Here is a 20,893-nt window from a genome sequence, read left to right on the forward strand (position 1 = left end):
TCCTTATATCTGTACCAATCCTTAGTATCTGTACCAAGGTATCAGTACATATAGTGCACATTTGATTCTTAGAACATCGGATACAAATTTTTTGAAATTAAAACATATTATGAAACTAATTCACTCATTGGTGACTCAGCTTTAAAGAAGTTGTGGTATGCTACAGATGCTAATTTATAAAATAATCTTATTCCATGAGAGAATTACTGCTGAAGTACTCTAGATGAAAGAAATTCATGTCACTGTATATCAAAAAAATGGAAGAAAAGAAAATTAAGGCAATTTCATTATGAAAGCAGTCAAGCTAATATACTTCCCATAAGAACATAAAGAAAACCAAAGTGTGACTGTAAGGGGCCTTGTTAAATTCTTTTATTTAGCAGCCCTGAATGATCAGAGTCAGGTTGAAGCTAAATGGATTCTATGACAATTTTCTTTCTTCTCTTGGGGTTTCTTTAGTTCACAGTTCACCTGAATTAATTGTATGAAGCATAAATTTTAGAAGGAAAGAAGTGATTTCTGCTAGTGTTCAGAGGATAGCAGAGAGTCCAGACCAAATCCTCCAGAGAACCAATTATTGGGTTTCTAAACTTAAACATTCTGTGTGAAACATTTTCATCAAAGAATATAAATGTAGAAGTCGAAGGTGATTGTTTTCTTTCATTACTGTTCAAACTTAGTACCTTGTCTGACCCAATCTCCATGGTGAAGTTTATGTCCTAAAATATGGCAACATCTGTGACATCCGGAAAGCAGCTCTGCCCAGTTAATGGTCATGGTGGCTTCTTTGTCATCACATGAACTAGCAGGCCGTTCAAACAGGGAGATCAAGGCTGCCGTGAAAACAATTGCTTGGACCTTAAGTCATTGAAAGAAAAACAAACATAGGCAGGGTGATTGCTGCAAGAAGATTCTGGGTTCTTTATGATTAATAAGGAACAGATAATGAATTAATAAGAAGGTCTTCAATAATATTGAAAGAATACAGGCAAGTATAGTAAAAGACAGAACAATTATAAGACTGGCAAAGCAATTTCCAAGAATAGTTTATTATTGCTTTTAAGTACTCTTGTCTTTTAAAACAGCAAGAATGAAAAGCTTTCAAAATTAGGAAAGGAAATTGTTCAAATTAAGCTACTTGAGAGGTCCCTGGCATATTCTAGTGTCATTCAGTAAATAAGAATTTCTCACTTGTTACATGGAATTTGATAAGAAGCAAGAAATCATTGAATCCAGTGTCTTGATTTCAGTGTTACTCCTCTATGCATCTCTCCCTTAATTGCATGATATAAAAAATGAGCAATCCCTAGTTGACTGGCCCTGAGAATCTCAAAATCTTACGAATGAAAATCAGAACAGTTCATTTGAAAGACTTATGATAGATAAGTTTAGAGATTTCATATTAAACATTCATTAAAATTAGGATCTGTTAGATTAAGTATTCTATGGTATATACTTAGTGAGATTTTTTTTAAAGAATGAGTGAAATGCAGTGATACACAGACTAAAAAAAACACAGTAAAGATTTGATTGTATAAGCAAGAAGATAAATTATAATCTAATATATCTCTTTATGTCCAAATGTGTGACTTTATAATTGATAATGTAGTTCAATCAGGAGATCACACTGATGCCATTTTAATTGATAGCGTGAGCTACAGTTTGGTGATTACATCCCATACTGTTCAGTCTTATCCCTCGCTCACTTACCTTTCCAGTTATGTCCCCAAAAGAAAGAATTGATTCATTGGCATCAAGAGGATCACACCAATAATCCATGCAAATTGGTGTTCCTTTCAGGCCTTGGAGTTTATATTGACAAGGAAATTCTTTGGACAGCAGATCATAGAAACAAATCTCTTTACTTGTAAAAGCCACTGCAATCTAAAGTAGCAGAAAAAAAAATTAGCAACTATTTCTGATGGATTTAGTGAAATCAATATGCAAAGCAGATATACAAATCTGATCTCCAAATCAGACATCGTTCTTGAAAGTCTTTAACAGCAATATGGAAATGTAGCACAGTAGCACACATGAACTTTATTCCAACTTTGGACTATTGCCAAAAAAGAAATTTTTTCCATTAAATGCATTTGAACAAACTTTTTCCTATTTCTACTCCACACAACCACCAACATCTTCTGTCTTGGGAGGCTAGATAAGCCCTTCACATGGGAAAGACAATACAGAGAGAGCTATAGCATCCCACAATTGTACCCAAACCTTTACTAACCATGTTTTATGAAGTAAATAGAAATGCTCACAGAAATCAATTGATAAAACTGTAAGGAGTTTTATTCTTAGTCATATAAAATCCTAAAGACTATTTTTTAAAGGGCAAATGATTAACTTAAAAATCAGTCAATAGAAATGATCCCTATAGAAGGTCACATGTTGGATTTATTAGACAAATATGTTAACTCAGATACTATAAATATTTTAAAGCAATAAAGAAACCAGGCTTGGTGGCAAACATTGTAATCCCAGCTACTCAGGAGGCTAAGGCAAGTTGAAGGCTAACCTTGGCAACTTAATGAGACATTGTCTAAATTTGGGCTGGGATATAGCTCAGTGGCAAAGCACCTGCCTTGCATACGGTACAGGAAGCCCTGAGTTGGATTCCCAGTTCCGGGATAAAATGATTTTTTTAAAAAGACAGTAAATTAAATTTAATATAAATTTTTAAATAGCCAAAACAACTAAAGGAAACAATATCTAAAGAACTAAATTTATGAGACAGATATCTCATCAAAGAGAGAATATCAATAAACATGTATAAATTATTCAAGTAAAGAATCATACCGTTTGATTGATTTAGACTTAATATAATTACTGACAAGGTAGAATTTACATTTGCATTTTTCTAACAACAGAGCCCCAAAATACATGGAGCAAAAACTAAAAGAGCTGGAAAGAAAAATCAGCATTTCAACAATTTCCCCACTTGCAATAATGAAGAGAACAAATGGACTGAGAGCAACAAGAAAATAGAAAAAAAAATGAAAGAAAACAAAACGCAACTGCAATTACTTCTGAAATCCAATAAAACCTGTGCCTAGATTGAAATTTGTAGTTGTAAACACCAGTATAAATAAAGATATCAAATCAGTAATCTAACTTCTCAGGTAAGAAACTAGAAAAGAAGTAAAAACTAAATAAAAGGTCCAATGTTTTCTCTGGTATGCAGCTGCTAACTCATAAAAAGGGTGGGGAGGTGGATAGAGAAGAATAAAAGTACTTTGGATTAGAAAAAGCAGAATTAAGGGAAGGGAGGGGAATGGGAATTGGAAGGACAGCAGAATGAATTACTATCCTATGTGCATATATACTTATACAACCAATGTAATTCCATATCATGTGCAACCAGAATGAGAAGTTATAATATATATATATATATATATATATATATATATATATATATATATATAATGTAAAATACATTCTATCATGTATAGCTAATAACAAAAAATTATATATGCGTAAATATATATATCAAGAGACAGAATGAGGCATCCCTTTAATTAGCTCCATCAACTGATAAAACACATAGCAATCAGAGTATAAATGAACCACATTTCCAAAAGGTAGAAGGAAGCTGACCCAAAACCCTAGAGTCATCCTTGGAAGACAGATGGCAGATGTATTCAGGTGACATAGAAAGGGACATTTTAATCATGTCAAAAGAAAAACAAAGGTTATAGAGTTTTAACTATGTATAAGGTACAAAATTGTTCTTGTGTGTATATTCTATATGTGTTGTTTTCATATATTCTTTAATGGAACTATTAATTCTACTATTTAAAGATATTATGTTAAATATCTTAATATTATTTATGAAAGGATAATTGGATAGAGAAATGTGATTATATTCTGCTCTTCACTGTACCAAAACCATCACATAAGCCACATGAAAACCAATAAGGTGTTGTTGCTCACATAATGCTGGTCTGTCCCAAGAGCAGGCAAAGAAGAGGACATTACCAGGTGCTGACAAATGCATGTTAAACGTGTATCTTCAATTAACAGTGTCAGTGCGGTTTGATTTTGCACTATTAATGCAGTTTGTGAACTGAAAATGATTTTCCTTTCCTGCTTCACCATATGCCCAAATAATCAATAGCTTGAGAGAACAAAATAAAGCCAATGATTGCTGGCATTTATTAAATTAAAAAAAAACCTAAACCTAAATTAAGAAAAGGGAAAAAATAATAAAAATTTGTTTGGAACATCTAAAAAATAGAGAATAGGAAAGCAATAGAGAAAATCAACAAAACCAGACTTGGTTCTTGAACAGATCAAAAATATTTTTCAACTTTTAGCTAGACTAACCAAAACACAGAGAAAAAGAGAAAGAACTATAACAAATAAGATTGAATCAGAGTAAACAAAGTTCCCACAAATAATATTGCAGTGAAGATTACTCCACTGATAAATTCTTCCAAATGTTTAAAGAATAATTAATGCCAATTCTTCTCAGATTCTTCCTATAAAATCTCCTTGTCAGGTCAGTATTATCCTACTACTAAAACCAAACACACCATAAGAGAAAACTAAAGACCAATATCCCTTGTGAATATAGATGTAAAAATACCCAACTAAATACTAGCGAAGAGAATATAGCAAAACACACCAAGACATTACATAGTATGACCAAGAGATATTTATCCTAATAATGCAAGGTTTTTCAACATACAAAATTCAATCTAGGGGGGTAGAGGAAGATGGCAGAATAGAGATGGTCCATTCCTAGATGTTCTATGGCCTATGTTCTATGGTTCTAAAGTAAAATAAGGAAGAAATCCTCCTTGCTGCCACCACTGCTGCTGCTGCCTGTACCAGCCAGAGTGGTTCCCCAGAAACAAAGTGGAGGGATAAGGGAATTAAAGGAACCTGCATTTTTAGCAGGCCTGTGGCATATCTGGGTATGAAGAGATCAAAGATTGAAGACACTTCTAGACTAACCTGAATGATGTGATGCAAACTATGCTTGTACGAGAAAGAAGCTCATCTCTCTCAGTTGCCTGCAGAGCACAGAGGAAGGAGCCACTTTGCAGCCACGCTGTGGGGGCAAAAGAACTAAACAGATACTTTTCAAAAGAAAAAATATGAACAGTCAACAAATGTTGGCCAGGATGTGGGGGAAATGGTATGCTCATATTGCTGGTGGGACTGCAAATTAGTACAACCACTCTGGAAAGCAGTATGGAGATTTCTCAAACCATCAAGAATGGAACCACCATTTGACCTAGTTGTCCCAGTCCTCGTTCTATATTTAAGGGAGTTAAAATCAGCATACTATAGTGACACCACATCAATGTTCATAGCAGCTCAATTCAAACTAGATAAGCTATCAAACCAACCTAGGTGTCCTTGAACAGATGAATGGACAAAGAAAATGTGGTGTATATACACAATGGAATATAACTCAGCCATAAAATAGAATGACTTTATGACTTTTGCCAGAAAATGGATGGATCTGGAGACTATCATGCAAAATGAAGTAAGCCAATCCCAAAAAACAAAGCTTGAATATTTCCTCTGATATGTGGATACTAAGATACAACAGAGGAACAGGAGGAATTGAAGTTCAGTGGATTAGACAAAGGGAAATGAAGAGGCTGAATGGGGGATAGGAATAGAAAAGACAGAGGAGTGAATTGTACATAAAGTTCCTATGTTCACATATGAATACATCATAGTGAAACGCCACATTACGGCGTGCAACACAAGAATGGAATCCTAATTAGAATAAGTTATACTCCATATATATATATATATAATATGTCAAAATGTATTTGCTGTCATGTATATCTAAAAAGAACAAATAAAAAATCAACCTAAGAAACCATTTTAATAGACTAAAGTATGAAAACTATATTATCACAGAAATAGCAAAAATTGAATTTAACAAAATTCAACATATTTTCATAAGAAAAAAAAACCCAATAAGCCAGGAATCAAAGGGAACTTACTTCTGGTAAAGACCATGTACAATTAAAAAAAAATTCCAGCTGTTATCATACTTAATGGTGGAAAACTGGATGCATTACCCCTAAATTCAGGAACAAGACTAGAATGTGTACTCTCATCACCTCTATTCAGCATGGTTCCAGAGGTTCTGCCCACAGACATTGGACAAGGAAAAGAAAATATATCTAGTTTGGAAAGAAAAGATTTAAATTATTTCATTTATGGATGACATAATCTTACAGGAAAACCACAAAAATATAAAGACCAAAAAAATAAGTTCAGCAAGATTGCAGGATATATATTTGGTTTGTGTTTGTGTTTGTTTTTGTTTTTTAAATCTGTTGTATTTCATCCAATAAACAACCTGAAAATGAAATAACCAAAGGCAGTATTAGGAAAATAAAAAGACAAAACACAGATTGGATGAGATATTGTAAAGTCTACATCTGATGAATCTATACACCCAAAATATATGAAGAATACCAAACACTCAACAATAAGAAAATAAATCTGGGCTGAGGCTGTAGTTCAGTGGCAGAGCGCTTGCCTTGTATATGTGAGGCACTGGGTTCGATCCTCAGCACCACATAAAAATAAATAAGTGAAATAAAGGCATGCTGTCGGTCTACAACTACTATATATATATATATATATATATATATATATATATATATATATATATATATATATATAGAGAGAGAGAGAGAGAGAGAGAGCACACTGGATTTATTTTAAGGCAAGAAAAGAAATCCAATAAAAATGGGCAAAAGATTTAAACAGAAACTTAACCATAGTAGATATATAGGTAGCAATAAGCATATGAAAATTACATGGTTAGTAATTATAAAAGTTTATTAAAACCACAATATTCCAATATAAACCTTTTTAAATGGCTAAAATTAAGAAAGAACAATACTTGATCTTATCTAGTGTTGATAAGGAGATGCTATACATCCACATGACAGAAAGATAAAGAGTAATTAAAAAAATAAATTATGGTTTCACCTAACAACACAAGAAATCTCAGAATAATTTTGTCAAATTTAAAAATCTAGGCCAAAAACAAAAAAAAAGGAGTACATCCAGTATGACAATTATATAATACTCTAGAAGATCATACTGATATATAATGACAGAATACAGATCAGTGCTTGCCTGACAAGAAGAGATGGGGTGGGAGGCTTACCAAAGGGTGCCAGGAAACTTTTGAAAGTGATGGATTTGCTCATTATCTTTGTCATGCTGTTAGTTTTTCTTGGGTACATACATATATTAACAACTATCAACTTGGGGCACTTTTAATATTGGTAGCATCGTTTGTTACTTATGCCTCAATGAAACTGTTTAACAGAAAGGCAATATGAAGATTCTATGTAGAGTGACTACAAAGGACAGGCTAAGATTTAGTTATCAGTCCTAAGAAGAAGAAACCCTGCAAGACGAATATCATATGATGATAACAGAATGCTGCACACAAATGTAATCTAGACTAGAACTGTGTTTTAATCTTTTAAACTGTCTTTTAATCCTTTTAAGCTTTAGTACTGAATCCTTAGCAGAGAAATGGATACAATACCAGCAGCCACTGTGCAGGCAGTGAAGACACTAAGGCACAGGCTCTGAACACCAGTTGTCTCGGTGTACAAGTTGTGGCAACACTATTTGCATCCCATGGTCCCAAAAAAGATTAACGACTTCTTGATCACTCTCTCATCCTTAAAGTGGGACTATTAGGAACTTGGTGGTGATCTTGAAAGGAGTAGAAAATCAGGGCATGTTCCATAGGAAGCTAGTGACACTGATTTTTTATGGTTCCAGGCAGTAGTGCATACACTTCCTACTAAAAAGAACCCGACTTTTCAGAGAAATGGCTGATTCTAGGTCTGGCACAGGAAATATACAAGACAATCCTGGAACATCTTGTCGTACCAGGAAGCAATGAAACTTTCAAAGACTGTTATAGTTATAAAAAGACTCAGAAGATAACTTGTGTTAGTTCCTACTGTGTAAAGAGGGTATGGTTTTTGCAGGAGATAATAATTCAGTGGATTTTTAAAAAATCAACTTTTTAAAACCTATGAATTTTCAAATTTATCAGTAACAATAATGATATTAGCACTCTTTGTTCATCTATTAGATGCACAGACCCTTTGGATCCTTTTAGAGGATATCAAAACAGCTCATTATTTTGAAAACTGGTAAATAAAAGTAAAGAACGGGGCATTTGTCCTGTCTTATGCGATTTGTCCTGCATGATAACTAGGTCATTCATGAGAGAAGTTTCTTTCTATACAGGAATCCCATATTATAAACGGAGAAGAAATGACAACGTTAGAATATCATCATCTGGGAACCTCTAATATGTGGATGAGTCTAGAAAGAATTGGCTTTAAATGTTAACATTCGCAAACATAAAAAGAATCAGGCATTTGTACCTCCTGAATGAAATGAAGCAAACAAATCTGAAACTGGTTGGGGCCTTAGACTTGACTACTGATTTGCTGGATATAAGAAACTCTCAAAGACAAATATCAAGTTTCTTTAACACAAGTGCAGTTGAAATAGTAAAAAAAAATCCAAGAAAGAAAAAGAGATGAAGGAAAATGCATAGATCAAAAGACACATATCCGGGTGAGGGTGTATGTAGCTCAGTGATAAAGTGCCTGCTTAGCATGCCCAAGGCCCCGGTTCATCCCCAATACTGCAAATAAATAAATAAAGTAACAGAGAAAGAGAAAGGGGTGATGGGAGAGCGGGGAAAGATATATGAAGGATTCACAATATGTAGACCTTAGATCTTGATTCAAACAAAATATTTAAAATCATAAGACAATTAGGGGAATATAATATTTATAGATGAAATGATTTGGTACTTTGGATCTTAACCAGGAAGGCATATATGAAACAAGATTAGCCATGACTTTAAGATGATTATAAGGGTGGATCCAGAATACATCAATAGATCCTTAATGCTATTCTCTCTGCTTGTGTGTGCATTTAAAATTGTTCATAATAAAATTTACTATTTGCTGTTTAATATATTAAGAATGCAGAGATATTTGGACTGAGTAGGCCCTATCTATTAGAATTAAGAAACTGACTAGTACAGTGGTCAAATCAGATAACCATGTCCCCATAATTGCTTTAAGCTGTACCATATGTTATAATTGCCTGCATGTGGATCCATGATTCTGCTGCAAAATGGGAAAGGAGTGGTGGTCTTTAAGCTAACAGCAGCATGGCCACACATGTGGGAGAGATCCAGAGCCTGAGTCCTTATCAGTGGTATCATTTTAAGGTACCCAAGAGAACAGCCTAGGAACTGGAGCAGCTCACTTGGCTCTACTTATATTCCCTCCAAGTCAGATGAAAGGCACCAAGAGTAATGCAGCTCTCTGTCACTCCTGGGGTTACTCTTGATATTGATCAGAAGCCCTGTTCCCCCATTTTCCCCCTCAGTCCATCCTCAGCACTGAAAATAAATAAATGATATAAAACAACAGAGAGATTTATTTGTAAAGACTTTGTACCTTGTTTACATTTTCCAGAGAAACCAGACACGTCACCCACAGGTGTTTCAGTTTGGTGGCATCTGAAGTGATAGGAAGTGTTTCTTGTAGCTTTAAATTTTCTCCCCAGATTCCTAATAAGCCTTCTTTACTGATAGTCAGATAATGACCTGAACTTTTTAAGAAAATTATTTTTTGAATGGTGTCCTTGTGTTTTCCTGGGAGGAATTCAAGGTCCTTCCACTGGGGAACCACAGTTGCCTTTGTCCGTGCATCTTTCTCATAAAGTGATAACAGGATAAATGAAGTCAGCTTGTCCCAGTTAATGAAGCCCTCCCGGGCCACATCCACTTTGTCAAAGAGCTCTCCATATTCTTCTGCTTGGCCCCAACCAACAATCTCGGTCATCCTATGCATGAATTCTTCTCTGGACATACAAATGGTTTCCCTTGGGTCTGGAGACTAAGAATGGAAAAATAAATAAATAAATAAGACCATAGTGAAAGCATCCACAGGTACAAGAGCATCATGCTACCCCCAGCACTGGCTTTAATTAACAGTTCTTCCAAGATGCAAAGAAAAATGTCTTTTACTTTATAGTGATATCATATTTAAGTGAATTTGGGTGACAGGACAAATTATTTCCAGGGCTAGAAGCTGACATCTTCAATTATAAACATCTTTATAACTGGAAGAGGAGAGCAGGAGAGTCAGAGAAGGTGTGCCAGGGGAAGAAGAGGTGGCGGGTGAGGGGATACTAGCCAAGGACTGCAGGCAGCCTTTAGAACCTAGAAAAGGAGAGGAAAGGATTCCCTGCTGGAGCCCTCCTGCAACCCAGATACTATCTGGATTTTAGCCTTGTGAAACCCATTTTGGACTTCCGACTTCCAGCAAATTAATAAATTTTCATTTTGAAGCTACCAAATTTGTGATAATCTGTTACAGCAGCATTAGCAACTTAATATAGTGCTTCACAGAAAATGAGTGAATCTCCCAAGAGGCTTTAGCTCAGTCAGTGAAATTATACTGTGGTGAAACTTTAATCCAAGTGCAATAAGTCCACTTCTGTAAACAAGCCATTACAGAAACAATGAAACCACAGACCTCTGAGGATTGCTGTTCGTGCTAATGTTCTATAGAGTATAAGCTAGCAGATACTGAAGTACTGTTTTACAGGGGGGAACACAGGATCAGGTTTCTGCAGTCCTCTGGTCACCCCATTTTCATAAGCAGCTGAATACATAATTTTGTTTTATGTGTAGTTTTGTTTAAAGATTCTTTTTTTTAATATTATGGTAAATTCATCACAATTGAACTCATAGCCAACACCATTGTAACTCTTGCCTGAATGAAGCTAACACACGGATTTTGTCAGTAAGGCACTTCACAGCCTTCTTGCGCTTTGAAATGCTAAAAAGCACTTTGCCACTACACCTGGGGGTCCTTTAAAATAGCAAAATCATCAACGAAAAGCACAGAAATGAAAAAAGATGGCACTAGGTAGATGGAGAAAGGATGCTTATTCACAGTGTGAAAGCTGGAACAAAGAGGCAGAGGGTCGCCTTGCTTGACCTCAGATTGAAACGTGTGCATTCGGATACTCAAATTTTTCCCTAGTCTTCACATGATGGCAAAGGACCATGAAAGTACCATGTGTACTGATTTGGGGTTATAAACATATTTTTAGAAGTAGATAAATTCACAAATAGGAATCCATGAATAATGATGATTATATTTTGATAAGTATACTGCTTAATATTGATAAGCTTCTCTTTGCAATTTGCAATGAGTCAATCAACTTTTCCTACTACCCTGGAGCAAAGGGTCAAGATTGACAGCCCAGGAGGCAGCATATTACCCAGCTGGTCAAACAGATGTAGGTTTTATCCTGATTCTTCCAGTATTGTAAAATCTACCAGCAAGCTACTTCATTGCTGAGCCTTAATCCCTACATCTGTACAATGGGTATCACAGTATCAGTCATGATAAAATTGTTGTAAGGATTAATTGAGGTATCATGTGTGCAAGAACTGGGTAATCAGATGTTTAATAGAGCTTAGTCCAGGCTTTTAATTAAATAAATTAATTTTCTAAGAAATAATTAACATCAGGCCCTTTGAGCTAATCAGAAATGTATCAATCTTGCCCAGTTCAATGGTGCATGCCTATAATCCCAGTGGCTTGGGAGGCTGAGGCAGGAGGACTGTTAGTTCAAACCCAGCCTCAGCAATTTAGCAGGCACTAAGCAACTCAGTGAGACCCTGTCTCTTAATAAAAGGGTTTGGGATCCTGCTCAGTAGTTGAACCTCTGAGTTCAATTCTTTGTATGAAAAAAAAAAAAAAGAGGAGCAGTAGTCTATCATTCTTATCCTTATTAAATTATCTTTTAGTCTAGAAAGTTTAGATTGATGATAATTTTTCAGTGACCCAGATTTTAGTGCAGAGAAAGATTTAGCACAGAGAAAGAAATCTGGGCCTAAAATCACTCCATTTGAACCCAAACTGCAAACTGTTTTTGAAAACTAAGTCAATGTGGATCTTTATTTTAAACTATTACATAATGGCATCAATCAATCTCACATATATTATAATATCATTAATAAAACAACATTTTAAAGCAGAATCTCAGTGCATTTTCTTACTATGGGCTAGTAACTTCTTTTTATTTCTAAGAATGTTCTGACAGACATTGAAACAATTTTTTTTTTACATTCAAGAATATGGTATTGTGAATATAACATCAGCAACAGATTTTCTTCCCCCCAATACCATAAGCAATTAACGACATAGTTTTCTGCACATTAATAATGCCAGTATTCACTGGTGAAGAGAGAAAAAATATTCTCGATTTATGAAATTGATTAAAAACTAAAGTCCAATTGTTTCTGTGCTCTCCATGACAATTTCATTACTATTGTTCACACATTACTTTTTTTTTAAGTTTGGAAATAAAACCATATTTTTACCATATTTTTGGTTAAAACTTTCACAGTTTGTTATTACTAAAAAATTCTATCTTATTTCAAGAGGCATTATGTCTCAACAAATATGTGGCCTGTGTTTATTCTATTACATGCTAGCTTGAATAAATTACTTACATGTACTGTTAAAATTCTTGTTATGGTTTGGACATGAAGTTTCCCCGAAGACTCATATATTGAAGGGCTGGTCCCCGATGCAGCAATGTTTAGAAATGGAAATTTTGCGAAGTGATTGGATCCTGAGGACTGCAACCTCATGGGTGGATAAATCCATTGAGAGAATGGATGAACTATTGAGAGGTGGTGGAAAATTTAGGAGGTGGAACTAGTTGGAAGGAGTGGATCTTCTGGGGTATGCCCTTGGCAATCATATCTTATCACTTGTGGCTTCCTTTCTTCTGAGTTTCCCAGCTGCAATAGGTGAGCAGCTCTGCTCCGTCACACCCTGTCTGCCCTGATGCTCTTGTCTCACCACAGGCCCATAGCAATGGAACCAGCCAGTTATGAACTAAAACCTCTAAAATCAGGAGCCAAAATAAATCTTTCCTGCTCTAAGTTGTTTTGTTTCTCTCAGGTATTTTGTCACAGCGACAAAACACTAACTAACACAGTATTTGAATTTTTATATAAGCTGAAAAGCACAAAGGATTTACATTAACTGCACAATTTATACTCATTTTATCAGTGGTTTCCACCTTGCCCTTTGGGACTAGACTTAATTCACTTATTCCATCTTACCATACATATTCACTCTGTTGTAGAGAGATTGTGTGGTAGTATGTATAACTGGACTCTAAGCCCCAGCCATAGTTAATGCACCCCTAAATATAAATAATGATAGCTAACTTAGTGCTATTATCAGGATTAATGGATAATTTCAGGTATATATACCACATGAAATTGAATGTGTTGATAGTATACTTATACTCAATAAATGTTAATTCCTTGCTAAAGGGTCTAAAGAATATTAAGAACTCTATAAATCAAGTCATCTTGCCATCAATAACTACTGGCTGAGAATTTACCTAAACTCATCTGTGTAAAACTGAGGTGTCGATTTTTGATTTTACTATACTATCTTCTCTATCAGGGGTGGCTTGTTGCAAATTGAGTGGTTCTGAGATTTCTTGTGGGGGTGAAAAACATGTAGAGGAGACTCCACCAACAGGATAATCTGAGGCTGTCTGTTCTATGACCATGGCTCTCATGGCTGTATAGATTAGTTTTGAGATTAAAATGAGATAACTGTACACACTCTTCCAGTTGCTCTTCAAAATCAAAAACTGTCCTAAGTGAGCCTTGTGAAAGCAAAGTTCACCTTTTCCCAGAAACCTCATTTATTTCACGTCCTCATGATCAACATTCCATCTTGCCATGTGCCATTGGAGTCCACTGTGATGTGAGGTGAGCTGAGGTTCCACATTGGAATTCTTGGAAAGAGGCAACCCCATGGAAAAGAACCTAAGAGACCCTTCAATCTAAAAATGAACTTGCATATACCATGATTTAATTGTCAAAAACTCTGAGTTTATATTAATTTCATATTAGTTTGATTTTATATTATTTTGTTCCTTATAATAATTTATTTTTGTATCATTGATATATGCACAAAAACATACGCACATTTGTTAAAATTGATATTAATTTAGTTAGCATCTGGATTCTATGCCTGAATTTGCACACAATATTTGTGTAACCTTGAGGCAGTCATAACCTCTCTCAGGGTTTATATGAGGCTCCAATAAGAAAACTCATATAAAGGACCATCTTTATATTAAACAGCTATATTCAAACATGTGTTGTTGAAGACATATCCATATCAAGCTAAATTCACAAGCATATATTTAGTATAGACAAGGAACTATTAGGAACTTACAAAATTTGATTTCATTACAAAACATAGTGCATCAAATAATTAATTCTCATTCTTTTCAATTGAAAGTTTAATTACTGTGGCATTAATAAAACCTTCTTCCCAACAGAAAATGCATTTCAAAATGAATGTCAGCCTTTCAGATAAAAACTACCTGACAGTATTTTCAAATAAATATCTTTTCGCTCCTGTTAATCAATATTCTGGCTGACCTTTATGAATTAGAAATTGGTATTCTTGCCCCTCTTAAAATAATACTTCCGGGGCTTCAGTTGTAGCTCAGTGGTAGCACACTTGCCTGGCATGTGCGAGGCACTGGGTTTGATCCTCACCATCATATAAAAATAAATAAATAAAAGAAAGACATAAAAAATACAATAACATAAAAAGTATAAATCAGAAAAACAACACTTCCAATGAAAGTGAAAAGTATATGAGCAATTAGAAAACATATTCTTATTCAGCACTTCCCAAGATAGCACTGTAAATTTATTTTGCTGTATCTATTTAACTATTGAAAAAGAAAATAACCAGATATTGTCTCTAACAGTTCTTATAAGAACCAGAAGACTAATATACTCAAAAAGGTCTGGCTGATTGTGCCACTAAGCACAACTCTATACCTTTAGGAAATCTTTCTGTCTTCCTGAATCTCTTTCAAAGAACATTATAAAAATCATTTCCTTTTGAAAGCATTTTCTGCAGCTATAGTCAGTGCTAGCAAGCTGTGTGTGTATATGTGTGAGTGTGTGTGTTCTAAAGCGTGAATTCTGTAAAATTCTCTTCAGCTTCTGAGCATTGTTAGATTTAGATTTCATTGTAACTTACATGAAAACTGAGCTTTAAATCTAAGTGTAAAACTCCTAAAATATATCTTATGTAAGAAACTTGACAGCTGTTTTTTTGTCATTAAGAAGAGATGCTGTGTTTTGAATTGGTAACATGTGAGGGTACCAATATGCTTAAAATATTGTTTATTTTTTGCACAAATAACCCATGCTTACTACAAAAAATACAGATTAAGCTAAATATTAAAATTCACCATACTGATAAGCCTTCCAGACAGTTTTTCTAGGAAGAAATAGAAATGACGGCTTTTACAGAATAATGCAATGATATATATGCTGTTTTTCTTCCATCATACCACAAAACTGTGCCTCTTGCAATATATATTGGTCTTTATCATCATGAGATCTATGGCAGGGACATTCAATTATTTATGGCCTCTATTATTAAACATTTCAACTATTCCTAATGTATTGCAATGTAAACAACACTGCAACAAATATCCCTGCACATATATCTTTACTCAGTTGTGCAATTAATTTCTGAGAAAAATTCCCTTGAAGCAGAAATGCTGAGACAAACCATTTGCACATTTTTAAAATTTTTGATGTCTTGCCAAGTCCTTCTCAAAATGCTTGAAAAAATTTACATTCCCATCAACAAAGTATAAGGTTGCTTATACCAAAGAGCCTCACCAAGCTTGGGTATTTGTAAGGCTTGTCAACTCTTTTTTTTTTCTAATTTTTTTTGTAGTTGTAGATGGACAGAATACCTTTATTTTTTGTTTATTTTTATGTGGTGTTGAGGATCGAACCCAGTGCCTCACGTATGCTAGGCAAACGCTCTACCACTGAGCCCCAGCCCCAGCCCTAAGACTTGTCAACTATTGCTACAAAATAATTTTGCTAAGCCTAAACTTTTACACACTTTCTGGCACAAAAGAGCAATACATTCCCAAAGCAGACACTTAACTCTGTCTTTCAAAATCTGCCAAGTCTTGAAAATGTCATTTATGTATTTTTTTCCTATTTCTTTCTTATAATGATATTTACTGATTAAATGAAGAAACAAAAGATTCTTTATTTTCTCCTACTTTATAAGTAAGGACTTGCACAAGACAATAATACAAGTCCAAGATTACAACTATGGAAAGAGCATAATCCAACTCCATAAGAAATCTGAATATTCTCTCCTCTGTCACAGCCTGGCAGTGGGTTAGCATGTCACAGACCTAAGGACTACTGACCTCATTCATTATATTTGCTTCCAGGTCATGGAAATTAAAGTGAAATGGTGAACTTTGTTATTTTCATCCATGCATTTATCTATCCATCTACTGATCTATTCATTAGTAAATGCATGGTAGGTATGTATATAATAAAAGGCAGCATGAGGTAGGTTTACCTTTTTATTTATTCATGCAATGATTAGTTATTGGGTGCCTGACCCATGTCAAATGCTATTCTAAACACTGAGCATTAACTCTGAACAAGACAGACAAAGTCAACACTTCAAATACTTGAACTTCAGTGGAGATACTAGGTGTGTCAGTCACACTGACTGGCACGTGGTTCTAGGTTATCAAAAAGAATAAGGTCACAAGCATTACCGTAACTATTATTTCTCCTAATTTTAAACTGAATGCATCTCCTAAACATGATGAAACATTCTATAAACATAAATCTTATAGGGATTAGAAACTTTTCCTTAGTTGGTAAGTTTTTTGCTTTTATTTCGGAACACTGGAATTCATCAATGCTTCTTTTTCCTCTACATGAAAAATAGCTTATAATATGATCTCAGAATCTTGTTTTCTCCAGTACCTGCTAGTTTTAGCAACCACTTTACCCAAATTAATATTTCTTTTGTCAGACATTCAGCATGATTTTTGGGTAATGTTCCATGACAGCTGAACGAGTATACACTATCAAAATACATTCTTTTCTCCTCTCTTTGTAATTAAATTTAAAATTAACATGCTGCTTTCTCATGCTTCATTCTGTTGCACTTGCCTCAATTTCCCTTGGTTACAAAGCATATTGGTCATGAATATGTATTAGGATTCGCTGTCAAACCCCGTGAACATCTTCTGGAGCCGAAGATTAGATGTTATTTCAAACCAGATGCATCAGTTTAAATCATCCCCTGCAATTTTCACCTACAATGAACATTCGTGAGAGACTGAGCAAAAGAACAGGAGAGGCTATCTGCTAGCTAAGGTTTATAGCACTGTTTCTTCCTGCTTCCATGAACTTAGTAGGTTTTAATTATCATTTATGCTGTGATATTAATGACTCAAGAGCTCACCAATTCGAATGGAATTAGAGTACTCTGAGTAACAAAGACACAGGCTTTGAAATCCAGGTATTGAATTTAAGGTTTACAATCAAACTCTCCCAAACCAAAAATCTAACAATTAGGTTTCTTACCCAGCTGGTGAATTAGAAGTGATTTGGAGCTATAGGGGAAAGCAAAATCAATAAATCCATCTTTCTCTTTTAAATAAAGATGATCATGATCCCTGAGAAATCTAATTGTTTTATTTTTCTCTAAGTCTATGGAAGTCTTCAATTCTCTGCTCTATGTATAAGTTGGTGCTCATCATTATCATCTGTTTTTTGCCTAAACTAGAAACTTAGGTGGGGGTAGAAATCTGACCAATGGACTGGCATAACCAACAGACAATTCACCTCCATGGATATTCACTTGGAAATCTAATAATCTCAGCCTAAATATAAATTTTTAAAACGACTTTTCTTTGTTGTTAAAAAAGTGTGGCAAAGAATTTCACACATCCATAAGATTATGAATTAATAGCATGTTGCAGCGGAAGGAAGTTTAGAGAATCTATACCAAACCCTTCATTTAAAAAGAAGAAACTGAGGCCCAGGGAACTAAAAAGACCACATAGATGAGATCACATAGTTCACTAGTGACAGAAACAGGCCTAAAACTAAGGATTTCCGATTTCTTACCACTTTAACCACACTGTAAATACACTGATTTCAATAAAACCTGATTCTCTCCAGAATAATACAGAAAAATATGAGGTTAGAATGTATATACCCCAATTAACTCATACATTTTGTTAAGTTATATATTAGAAGTCTAAAGTTTTATATAGTGATACACTTAAATTTTACTTACAAAGTTTGAATCAGTTAAAAGTGAAATGATGGGCTGGGGATTTGGGTCAGTGGTATAGCACTTACTTAGCAGGTACAAGGCCCTAGGTCAATCCCCAGCACTGAAAAAAAAAAAAAAATAGAGTGAAATGATGAAAAGTCTGAACTAGGGTCTAAGACTCTAAGAGAAACTTTTCTATGAAATTTTAACTCTTTCCTTTTATTGCAACCTTCTTAAACCAAAGATTCAACATTTCCACCATTCTCTAGTCATTATTCCCATTCTTTTGATCTGCTATCTGTCAATTATTAAGCAAAATATCAGTCCTAGAAAAGCATCTTCTCCAGGCCTATACCCAGGATACTGAAAAACTGATGGATAAAGATCACACAAATGGTAGACCAGTGGTACAAAATAGAGGACACATAGACTAACCCACAAAATTACAATTATCTTATATTAGACAAAGGTGCCAAAAACATGCACTGGAGAAAAGATAGCATCTTTAACAAATGGTACTGGGAAAACTGGCATATGCAACAAAATGAAATTAAACCCCTATCTCTCACCATGCACAAAACTTAACTCAAAATGGATCAAGGACTTAGGAATTAAACCAGAGACTCTGTGTCTAATAGAAGAAAAAATAGGCCCTAATCTTCATCATGTGGGATTAGGCCTCAACTTCCTTAATAAGACTCCTATAGCGCAAGAATTAAAACCAAGAATCAATAAATGGGATGGAATCAAACTCAAAAGTTTCTTCTCAGAAAAAGAAACAATCTGTGAGGTGAACAGAGAGCCTACATCCTGGGAGCAAATTTTTACCCCTCACACATCAGATAGAGCTCTAATCTCTAAGGTATATGAAGAACTCAAAAAGCTAAACATCGAAAAAACAAATAACCCAATCAACAAATGGGCCAAGGACCTGAACAGACACTTCTCAGATGAGGATATACAATCAATCAACAAATGTATGAAAAAATGCTCATCATCTCTAGCAAACAGAGAAATGAAAATCAAAACTACTCTAAGATATCATCTCACTCCAGTCAGAATGGCAGCTATTATGAAGACAAACAACTGTAAGTATTGGCGAGGATGTGGGAAAAAAGGTACACCCATACATTGCTGGTGGGACTGCAAATTAGTACAGCCAAAATGGAAAGCAGTATGGGGATTACTTGGAAATCTGGGAATGGAACTATCATTTGACCCAGCTATTTCTCTTCTCCAGACTATACCCAAAAGACTTAAAAACAGCGTACTATAGGGACACAGCCACATCAATGTTTATAGCAGCACAATTCACAATGGCTAAACTGTGGAGCCAACCTAGATGTCCTTCAGTGGATGAATGGATTAAAAAATGTGGTATATATATATATACACACAATGGAATTTTACTCAGCATTAAAAAAGAACAAAATTATGGCATTTGCAGATAATCTAATAATCATGAACAACTTGGTGTTTAATTGGAATTCATCAGCTATATTAAATATCCATGCTGATAAATTGTGACACAATAAAATACAATTGCTTTAAATATATTAAAAAAAAGATCACACAAATGGGCAAAAGTTGTCACTAAAACAAACATATGATCTCCAACTAAAATGGTCTCTCTGTATTATTAGGGTTCTTTCCAAGTTTCTTTGCTGAACTTTTAGTTTCATTCCACACTTTCTTCAAATTCCTAGTTTATATCACTTCCTTGTTCATTCTTAATAGAGAAATTTGATTCCTAATTCTTACAGGAATAAAGGACCAGGAGAAAGAGAATGAAAAGAAGCAGGAATCAGGGGCTGGGGTTGTGGCTCAACAGTAGAACATTCGCCTAGCACGTATGAGGCCCTGGGTTCAGTCCTCAGCACTACATACAAATAAATAAAACAAAGGTATTGTGTCCAACTACAACTAAAAACAAATATTTTTAAAAAAAGAAGCAGGAATCATCAATCAGATGGAAACTTCTGTTTTTGAACCCTGAGTACAGATTTTCCTGTGTATGCAGCCCTCTTCTTCCCTGTGACGACAGAACTTCTCCTATGTTCTGGACGTGTACTTCTCCCCCACCTCAGAGAATCCCTCCTTCCATCATCCTTTTGTTCCCTATTGACTCCTTTTCACCAGCACTTTAACATGATCAAGTTACTGAAGTCACTGAACAGTGAACATATTCTCGTGACACCACCATCTGCTTTTAACTAGTTTCACATCCTTCATCTCCTTTCCTACTCTGTACTTGAAGGAATGATGCTCACCTCCAACTTACTAAACCTATTACAATCCAGTTTCTTTTCCTTGCCCCTTTGAAGCTGCTTTTACTAAGAAGACTAAAAATCTTGTGACAAAATATTTCAATGGGCTCTTTTCACTTCTTATATAATAAAGGGAAAATGTACCGAGATGATGTTAAGTGCCAGAATATCTTTGTTTGAGAAAAAAACCTTGAGATTCCCACTCAATGGGAAAATGAAAGCTAACGTATTTGCAAGATACCAATCAATAAAAAAGGGTCAAGCTACTCTAAAAAAGAAAGAACTTGGTACTTTTATTTTATTGATAATTTTATTATTTGATCAGACAGGGATAGAAGAAAACAGTGACATAAAGAAGAAGTAGAGAGAATGGGAGACGAC

General features: G+C 34.8%; 1 protein-coding gene across 5 annotated transcripts in view; it reads right to left on the minus strand.

Annotated features, from left to right (window-relative positions):
- Wdr49 (WD repeat domain 49) overlaps nucleotides 1-20,893 on the minus strand; it is a 142,164-nt gene that overhangs the window by 107,499 nt on the left and 13,772 nt on the right. For all 5 annotated transcript variants that reach the window (XM_046422887.2, XM_046422886.2, XM_058572248.1 and 2 more), the window contains exons 3-5: nucleotides 9,501-9,941; nucleotides 1,711-1,884; nucleotides 684-858 (exon numbers count right to left, since the gene is read on the minus strand). In XM_046422887.2, coding sequence (XP_046278843.1) covers nucleotides 684-858; nucleotides 1,711-1,884; nucleotides 9,501-9,941 — 790 coding nt within the window. The remainder of the gene's footprint in view (nucleotides 1-683; nucleotides 859-1,710; nucleotides 1,885-9,500; nucleotides 9,942-20,893) is intronic.

This window comes from Marmota monax, unplaced genomic scaffold (genome assembly GCF_021218885.2).
Source record: "Marmota monax isolate L192 unplaced genomic scaffold, Marmota_monax_Labrador192_F-V1.1 WCK01_AAM20220418_F8-fsc00110, whole genome shotgun sequence".
Taxonomy (NCBI): Eukaryota; Metazoa; Chordata; class Mammalia; order Rodentia; family Sciuridae; genus Marmota; species Marmota monax.